Raw genomic sequence first — 9,864 nt, 5'->3', positions numbered from 1 at the left:
CAAAATCTGTCCCCAGAATGTCCCCGGATTTCATTTAATGTCCTCGGATTTATATTTTAAGTGTTGTAGATTTATTAGTCGGGAATGAATGTTGCGTTATTGGTTCAACGGCACAAGACACATCATATAGGGACTTCCGGCAAGGCAAAATGGCGGGCGCCACTGCCCAGGGGGAACCGGGGATGCCCGGCACCTCAACTAGGGGAACCGCTGACACACACCCGCAACCCAAATTGAGTTGGGAGCAAAAGCACCCAGCCACCAGGCCGACTGCTCAGCGCCGCGCCGGGGCCATGAAAACACAAGAGCCAACGCAGGGAGGAGGAGAGAAGGAATAGAGAGAAAGGAGGAAAAAGAGGGGAGCCTCAACCTTCCCACCAACGCTGAAAAAAAGGTGTCCCTGGATTCTTTTTTAAAAAAATCTGGTAATCTTATATTATCATATTTGGTGGGTAAAACCAAAACAGGAAGAGGGCACAGAAGATAGAAGCAGGAGGTACCACACTAGGCTCCTTTGAGAGGAAGGGTGGGATAGAAATTTAATAAATAAAAAGCATGGATCTTAAGGACAGGAGGACGAGCATCCATGCTAGGCATAAAAGCCAAGACCTCCAAGTTGTCCTCACAACTCCTCCTTACAAACACACACCTTGACTTCTAATTTGCTGAGGTATTGCGCCTTTAAAAAACAAAATTGAACACCGAGTTGTGTGAGAAGCCAACTCTTGCAACCTCTGCACCAAGGTAATGTGACAGCTATCTTTTGTGGCATTTCCAAGTGACTTCCACACGGCATATGGTGAAATATTGATGTAAAGCTACAGCATAATCTTATTTGAATTTTTAAAAGCACACGAGGCAGCATGTTCTGCAGAAAAGTCTATAATTTTTTGCTCACTCCTTGCCAAGTTTTGCTCACAAACTAGCAAGTGCTATTTGAAAGCTGTATGCAGTTGTAGATGGATTATTATATGGTTTAAGTACATTTCTCCCTGTGGGCATTACAAGCTGATAGTTTCAAGATTTTATCAATCTAACTAGCACACAAAGAATTTTCCTGTCCCCCAGCATACAGAATGTGAAAAAGGCTATGCATCTTATGTTGTAGAGACATTCAAAAACAGCCACACAATTGTGGAAAAGTTGTTTTATTTCATAATTTCCACACAGTCACAGACCATGCACTAGACCTTGTTCTTCCAACTCCCTTACACAGCATTAGGACTTGAGAGAGGCTGAAGTATCTAATTCCTTTCTCTTCAATATCTTGGACACACAGACACTAGAAGAAGTCTACAATTTACATAATTAAGTTGTCGTATTAAGAATTTTAACAGGTTTGGAAGATCAGTAGTGGAGTTTGACAACAATGAAAGACTTCAAGTTGAGATAGATGGTTCCCACCCTGCAGTTTAGAGGCAAATCACATTAGCTGGTGTGACCTAAACATCAAGATCGTACGTTGATGCTTTCCCAGGGTTCAAGAATGCAGCAGCAGACTTCGACTTCTGGCCTATGACAATCATTCATTTTATACCAAGGCCTCCCCATTCCCCATGATATGAGAAAGCAGCTAGACACTACTGGCATCTACAATTTGTTCTGACATTTCACATAAGGAGTCCACAAGTGCTTAAGACCAAACCCTCCTAGATATACCAATACACATGCATTTTTACTGAATACTGGTGGCGGTGTAAACATTCTTCAGAATGAATCATCTAGTCACATAGCAGAATTGGTGCAATATTGTTATAGCTGTCCCGCATAGCCTGTCCTGCATCCCCTGCCACAGAAATAAGGAATAGCCCAGACATGCTTCTCCCAACCATCACCACTTTAAACTTTGTGTTGACTGTCAATAGCATGGTCTCTTATTTCCTACTCGTGGAATTATGTGCACCTACCATACTAAGAAATAGGCTCAAATCCCTCGTCCTCTTTTAGGTGCCTCAAAGAAAGAATTCATTACTTTGAGAAAGGAACAGCTAAAGCAATTAAAGTGAATAATACAAGTGTGTCTTGCTGGCCTAAGCCTACATTCAATACGCATTTAGCTTCATGGCAACATGTCTTGGTCAAGGCTTCTATTAATTATGTTCCTAGTCAGTAATAAAGCATTCATTTTCTTAACTGAGCATGTAATGATATGCATTTGAGAAGCAGAAAAGCAGGAGAAACTAGATCCCTCCTACTCTCCTTGCAGGATCTCCCTGCTACCATGCTGCAACTTTGAAACAAGCAACAGAATGGTGGCAAAGAGGAAACTGGATGAACACAGAAGAGGTCAATGTGGGGTTTCGTACAACTCTTAAAGTATCTATTCATGTTCAAATAGCAAGGTCTCCATCCCCCTAAAATCCGCATGCATCCATGGCAGCATGTGTGGCAGGAAGACTCGTACTGGAAGGACAGCTGAGAGATGAGTGAAAAACCTGGTCTTTTTCCAGGCTATGTATTACCAGACACCCACACACAACCTTTCAAGTCTTTGGCTGTAAATCTGGTGAGGCTTAAATAACCGCAACACTGTTTCTCTGCTGTGCAACAAATACCATCTAGCAGACAAAATTGAAAAGACAAGACTGTTTTGGGGGGGTGTACCCAGGTTAAGTTGGTATATAGATTAAAGCCTCCACTCTGGAACCACACCAAAGGCTTAATTTATTAACATAAGCACCACCTTTAAAAAAAAAAAAGAACAGGAAAGGGCACTTGTTCCTTATACTGTACCTACAAATTATCTCATTATTTATGGTGCCTTTTCAGCAGCAAAGGTGAGCATTTCAGATGTGAAAACAGAGGAGCCATGCCTGCAAAATTACATACAACCATAGCAATGCTTGTCACGCAGACTCGACACACAAGAATCTCGCCACTTAAAGTACCCCCTGTTACTTTTCTTTCTTTTTTGGTGATGGCAGCAGTAACAGAACCAAACATTCCTGAGAGATAAGACATTCACAGTCAATGCCCATTTCATGTCTGCAAAGCAGGAGACATAGCTAGAGTGAGCGGCCACTCCCTGAGTTGTGCCATTATCTCAAGGAGCAGCCAGAGATGCAGAGCAGCATTGCGTAAATTAAAGCTGATGACTCCTTAAAAGCAGTAGGGGCAAGGTGATTAAGCGTGAAATGTGCCACCCTCTTTAAAAGCGTATTAAAAGCACAATTTTACTTTTTATTCAAGCTTTCTTTTGCCTTCCTGTAGAACCTTCGTCTCTTGTTTCTAGTGACTAGTCATTTTATGGACCTAACGTTTGGCAGGTACAAGGTAGTGACCATTAATTCTAGCAATTGGGTGATGAAGGTCTGAACCTCAACTACTCCTCATAGCACACTCCAGCCGCAGTGCTTTCAGCAAGAATTTGAATGTTCAAAACGGAAATATTTGAAAATGTGGCGCCTTACTTCCAGAGCTACTTGTTCTATGTCACAATAAAAGCTAAAGAATGTGTTTTCCCTAGCCGTTTGCATTTTCTTGGGCAGTTAACACTTGTAGTGGGAAGTGTTCTTGATAGCCACATACAGGAAACTGCTCTCCCTACATTCTTCTAGACACATTAAGGGTCTAGCGACAGTTTTGCAAACATGCATGCAATAAAAGAACCAAATTTGTATACATTGAAGGGCGTCAGATTGGCTGGGGAGTTTATCCCCAGTTTCCCCAAAATGGGGATACATTGGTGAGAACCTATGCAAATGTTCAAACTCTCTCTGGACACCCCCCTGCACGGCAAATATAAATACAATCAATGCACAGAGCTCACACAAATACATTCTCCACTATAAATATTTCTATTGAAACTTTTCATCCAGACTGCCATGCACTTTGGGGTGTGAGAGGAACAAAAACAAACTCCCACACACAAACCAACAATAGGGGACTGAATCCCTTGGGGGAAGAGGGCACAGAATCACTATATTTAGATGTTTCCAAAAATTGGCAGTAGGTTACTGGCCCAATCCCACACTTTCCTAGGTGGGAGTGAGAGTTTTCAGTGCAACAAGTCATAGCATATTACTGGGGTGGCGGGTTGCACAGGGTTGGGACATGCAGTTGGGGCCACAGCAAGGCCTTTCTAATAGACCGAGCAGCCAATCCACCTAACTTCTTGCCCCATGAGACAATGACTATGCGGGTAATGGAACTGGACTAATAGCACCAAGAAATCTAATGGACCTCCCCGCTCTCACGGTATGATGAAAACAGAAAGAAAAACAGGACGAACTTGTGAAAAGAATGGGGCAGGTTATGCATATCTCACTCAGGATGTGTCAGAGAGAACCTGTCGTGGGCAGGAAGCTCCAACACTGTTCTCACGTATAAGGCAGCTATTCTGTTTGCAGGAGGACCTCTGGTTCCGAAAGGGAACAGTACAGAGTGTAACCCAACTCATCCACCTCTTCAGGAGTAAGCTCTGAAAACAAGTTCACCTTGGGATTCAAAGCGCTGGGAAGGACCCCTGCTTCCAAATAGCCAATGAGCCCTTTCAAGGCCTGCAGAAAACGGTCAGCGAGCATGTCTTGTGACCAGTCAGTCTCCTCCAGGTGCAGTATGACGTTGGTAAGCTGGCTGGCAGAAAGGTGACTCAATGCCGGGTTCAGCTTGCATATGGCCTTGAGGATCTTGAGGCACAAGGAACGGCAGCCAGAATCAGCCTGGTCTAAGGCCCGCAGGCGAGCTGTCTCTGCCGGCCGAAGACTGAGCCGCCACAGATTATCATATTGGGCCAGTCGGTGTGGTTTGGCTACCAAGACAGTGTCATCTAGCGTCACAGATGGCAAGAAGTCTATGAAAAGGCGCCGATCTCTTTCATACTGGACCTCCAATGTCAGAGATTCCAAGGGTGCTGCTGGACGGATCACATAGTCTAGGAGGGTCCCAATAGCTGGCCAGTTGATGGAGCCTGCCACAACTTTCTCAAAGGTGCTGGACACAGCCCTGGGTGAAAGGTAGCCCCCCACCACACAGCGGTCCCAGTAACTGCTACCACGAGGGAAGTATTCTGGGTTTTCCCGTCGTACCAGGCAGAAGCCAGGGATGTTCATAATGGTGTCTTCACCTGGAATGCAAGACCACAGGTTCTGTTCCAACACCAGAGGAACCATGAGCTGGATGTGATCAGCAGTCACAACCTGCCAGGGGGGAGAAAAAGAAGAGGTTTTCTAAGGCCCTTAAAAGGCCACACTATTTGGCTAAGGGGAAGGCTGGAATGCAAAGGAATGTTGAGCTGGGATCTCTATGATGCTCGGTGCCGTGCTAGAACATGCTGATGTATCAGAGGCAGCATTAGAAATAGTTCCTCATAAATTAGACAGTAAGAAGGAAATAAAAGCAGAGTTTATGCTTCAAAGAAACTACCACCTTATTGAGATGCCATTCACATGCTCAGTGATGATTTGCAGATAGGCATTCCCTGGATACAGATCAGAGACAGATGGGGGAGTTGCCTGAGTTTTAGTCTGCATGTAGGTGAAACTTACCTGATGTTTTTAATTCTGTAGAGGTTGTGCGATTTTTTTCTTGAGATGTTTTGAATATTTAGTCATATATAGATTTAAATGTGTTGCAACCTATCCTAAGCCCCTCAAATGGAGTGCATTTACATTAACTAAAGCCTGAGAAGAATGCTAAGAATATAAGAAACGAAGAAATGAAATTGCTTCCTCAAAATAAAACGTAATTGTTCATATTTATGGTGAATGCAATAAAAGAGCCAAGGGCATATAATAGAAAACAGGGAGCCATTCACTGAATCAGACCATTGTTCTATCTAGCTCACAATTGTTTATTCATCAACTGGCAACAAATATCCAGGGTTTTTCACACAGGAGTCTTTCTCAGACCTACCTGGAGTGGCAGGGACTGAACCTGGGACATTGCTGCTTCTAAGTTTTTATTGTCTAAAGCCAATAGACAACTATTTAAAAACTGAGTTTGACGAAACATGATATGTTTCTCCAAGGAAATCACCATCACCATTAGGTGTAAATTTAAGTTTTATCTAATACAAAATACTACACATAGAAGTCTTGATGTAGTGTTGAATCAAGTACGTCCATTCAGAATTGCTCACTTAAAGGCTATATGTTCATCAGGGTAGCATGAAGGAATGGCTCCCATGCCCATTATATATTGAAAAGAACAGAAGAGACTAAATAATGTAGAAGGACCATGCACAGTCAGGAACAGATGTGGGCGAGAAAAGATAGAGAAAGATTTGAATCTTGCTCAGTCGGAAAGAGAGGACATTAAAATTGCAAAAGGGAGGGAAAGTGCTTTACAGTGGTACCTCGGGTTACATACGCTTCAGAAATACTACCTCGGGTTAAGAACTTTGCTTCAGGATGAGAACAGAAATCGTGCAGTAGCGGCAGCAGGAGGCTCCATTAGCTAAAGTGGTCTTCAGGTTAAGAACAGTTTCAGGTTAAGAACGGACCTCCGGAACGAATTAAGTACGTAACCAGAGGTACCACTGTACAGTATTGGGGAGAACAAATTATTTCCTATGCAAGATCAAATCACAAAAAAGCCAAGAAATCTGACCACACACAATTCTAGGCACAAGAACATGATGCTGAGACAAACACTGGCCGCAATGAAGTTTGCATGTTCTCTGTCTCTATCATGCCTATTGAAGAATATGTAAACCTTCCCACCCATCCAAATTACCTGCAAATCATCATAGAGGCTACCACTCAGGTACATTTCACGGAGAGGCATGTCTGGCAGCTTGGCACGGAGGAAACCACGCAGTTCTGCACATATATCTACAGCAGCCTGCTTGGCTTTCGCCTGCTCTTCTGTAGGGATGGCCACCTTCCTCCGGTAATACGCGAACAGCTTCTCTTGCAAGGACATTCGGAGGCGGGACTTCTTCAGCTCCACCTGGCTTTTCTTGATGGATGATTTCTGCTTTGTGGATTTGATCAAATCTGCCAGGATAGGTTGGAGAGAGAACAGCAGGCCTCAATATTGCACCACACAGGACTCATTAGGTACAAATTGCCTGTACTGAATTGGACCTGTATTGAATTTGGAAACACTGGAGATTAAACTATGTGAAACAAAAAATCATTGACCACACTTTTAACCTTTCTTTAAAAGTAATGGCAATGTGCATCTTGATACAGACTGCAACAACACCCTTTAATTATGTCATTTTCCTGACAAAAACAGTCCAACCTCCTAGCTTCAATCTTCCTTATGAGGACAAACTGAAAAAAGTACCCATGTGCTTTTCCTGCACTTTGTTAGTGTTATGATGTAGTGATAGAATTTCTCTTATATATATGATTATTGTAATAATTTGGACAGTCTATTCTCTGTAAATTGCTTTGAGCACAAATATCTTTGTTGAAAGTACAGTGCAAAATAAACTGACTGATTTGAAAAAGATGCTCTTGTTCCCTGGAGATTTTCACATAAGGCACTAGAACTGTACTTGTCAGGAGTACATTGGGTCAGTAGTATTCTTCCTCAGAAGAATGTGCTGGACTTACTGATCAGTAGGCTCTCTTCCAAAACTAAGATCCTTTCTTAACTAACTGTTTTTAGACACCAGAAGATGTAAAGGTGAAATGTTTACCTGTTTGGCAACCAACTTATGTAAGAAGTTGCACAAGAGTTACAGGACGTCCCTCACCTATATCAAAATCTGAAGAATCAGTGGGAAGAGTCTGCAGAGAGCGGCTAATATTAGTCTTCATATCTTGGTTCAATAACCGAGATGATGATCCAAGCCAACTTGGTTCCTCCCAGCTTCTCTTTCCTGACTGACTCATGCGAGTGGGGCTGGCTGGAGCACTGATCGCCCGGTCATACATCTGAAGCAGTAAAGTGGGGAGACAAGAAATTAAGTGTATGATCCATTCAAAAGCCTTCATTTCCACAGCATCCCTGTGTAGAACCCAATGGTGAAACCGTCCTGGAAGGCCTGTAAACTCCATCTTGGTAGTCAAGCAAACATGGGACTAATCAATGTGAGCTGTAAAATGAGCTTATCTGCTTGCTTTGAAGCCTTGGCTGCTGGCTTGGCTAGTTGGGAAAAGGGAAGCTTCTACCTGTCAGCTACCCACTTATCTGTGAGATGGCTGTGAGTGGGGAACAGGCCCCTAAGACAGTGTGATTAATTGGATTATTTCTGCCAGTTTAAATAGCTTGTTTTCTGTACAAGTAACACACAAGCTATTAGCCCCTCAAAGACGAAGCATGGTGGTGCTTATAGCTTCAGCGTCCATCCTGAGGTGTAATGGAAAGGAATTCTATGTTGCCTTGTATGTCACTTATATACATCCTTATAATAAAACATTTGAACTGATTACTCTGGTGTTTTGTGCATCTTTCTTTGGAATCCCTGCAACTGGGTCCTTCGGAACACCAGTCAATCCTTCACTTTGGTCTGTATTTGGACCCACAGGACAGAAAACTCCCATTGCATCTTTATCATACCCCAAATCTAGGCACCCTTTCACTCACAATGTTCACTCTTACCCGCTTAACAGCCAAGGTGGCAATCCCCAGCATGGCAGCACCTCCCACACCCAGGACAAGTCGAGCATTGGACAATACAAAATCAATGGCTGTGCCAATGCCATTGTCATCCTTCTTTCCTTTGCGCTCTCCAGCGCCTGCCATTGCTCCTTTATGGGAAGAGAAAAACCAAACACAACTGTTAACATATTTCATTTTGCCCATTTGTCATTCTGTGCTTCCTGATTAAAGCTAGAATCTCACTCCGTCCCACTGGTGGTTACAAAGAACCTAATTATCCATTCTACCAAACTTGTAATGGGATAACATGCTTCACAATCCTAAAGTCATTTGTGCACACAACTCTGGCACAGCTTAGGCTGAGATTTCCCCAAGTCCTTTCAGTGAACTTCATGGCTGAATAAGGAATTGAACGCAGCTCAACAACCAAACCCAAGTCTCTATCTTTTACTGCTAAATAAAACTAAGTTCCTAAGGCAAATGAGAATATATGAAAAATGGTATGCTCTTTAAAAATGAACTCAAGACAAAATTATCAGTTTTCATAAACTGATTTCCAGATCATAAAAATAGTTGTAATAAGAAAAAGAAATAGATCTTTCCACTATGAAAAACCATCAAAAGCTAGATGGGAGTTTCCCCAACCTTTGCAGTTATGCATTTCTCTTGTTCTTACCACCAAATGTATAGGTCACTCCTTGCAGTGTGATATGCAAGCTTCCTGGAACTACTCTGGCTCCCATATATCCTAGTCACGTTAAATTTAGTCATTCAAAGTACAGTGGTGCTCCGCAAGACGAATGCCTCGCAAGATGAAAAACTCGCTAGACGAAAGGGTTTTGCGGTTTTTGAGCTGCTTCGCAAGACGAATTTCCCTATGGGCTTGCTTCGCAAGACGAAAACGTCTTGCGTTTTTTGCAAATTTGTTTCCTTTTTCTTAACACCGTTAATACAGTTGCGACTTGACTTCGAGGAGCAACTCATAGAACGCGGTGTGGTAGCCTTTTTTGAGGTTTTTGGTGATTTTTGAAGCTTTTCCAAAACTTTTCCAAAACTTTTCCGACACCGTGCTTCGCAAGACAAAAAATTCGCTAGATGAAAAAACTCGCGGAACGAATTCATTTCGTCTTGCGAGGCACCACTGTAGTGCTTTAGGACAGATCTACAATCATTTATAAAGATTCTGAAGAAGTAAGAGAGCACATTCTGCCTGGAAAACAACCTACCTGAAGTTTACTGCATCTGTGAAGAATGGGGAATACTCCTAGGCAGGACACTTTTGGGATTCCTTTTTCAAGTTTTTACTACACAGCCAATATTGACCATCTAGCCCAGATGGTCAAAAGGGTTGATAAAAGGAAAGTGGTG

The 9,864-nt window shown here is 42.8% G+C and overlaps 1 protein-coding gene across 1 annotated transcript; it reads right to left on the bottom strand.

Annotated features, from left to right (window-relative positions):
• Positions 1 to 1,132: 1,132 nt before the first annotated feature.
• On the bottom strand, positions 1,133 to 9,861 carry MIEF1 (mitochondrial elongation factor 1). Its single transcript, XM_081210877.1, has 5 exons — positions 9,723 to 9,861; positions 8,497 to 8,645; positions 7,649 to 7,829; positions 6,676 to 6,938; positions 1,133 to 5,138 (listed from the first exon to the last, which is right to left on the bottom strand). The coding sequence occupies exons 2-5, from the start codon at positions 8,638 to 8,640 to the stop codon at positions 4,335 to 4,337; spliced, it is 1,392 nt and encodes a 463-aa protein (XP_081067003.1). The 5' UTR covers positions 8,641 to 8,645; positions 9,723 to 9,861; the 3' UTR covers positions 1,133 to 4,334.
• Between the last annotated feature and the right edge of the window lie 3 nt (positions 9,862 to 9,864).

Source organism: Podarcis bocagei (genome assembly GCF_964188305.1).
Source record: "Podarcis bocagei genome assembly, chromosome: 10".
NCBI lineage: Eukaryota > Metazoa > Chordata > Lepidosauria > Squamata > Lacertidae > Podarcis > Podarcis bocagei.
Note: the sequence above shows the minus strand (reverse complement) of the source record. Positions and strands in the feature narration are given on the sequence as shown.

Coding starts and splice junctions, on each gene's coding strand:
- MIEF1 (XM_081210877.1), bottom strand. CDS start 8,640: ATGGCAGGCGCTGGAGAGCGCAAAGGAAAGAAGGATGACAATGGCATT. Junction 7,830..8,496: donor CCACCTTGGCTGTTAAGCGG/GTAAGAGTGAAC, acceptor TTACTGCTTCAG/ATGTATGACCGGGCGATCAG. Junction 5,139..6,675: donor GCCTCTATGATGATTTGCAG/GTAATTTGGATG, acceptor CCCCCCTGGCAG/GTTGTGACTGCTGATCACAT.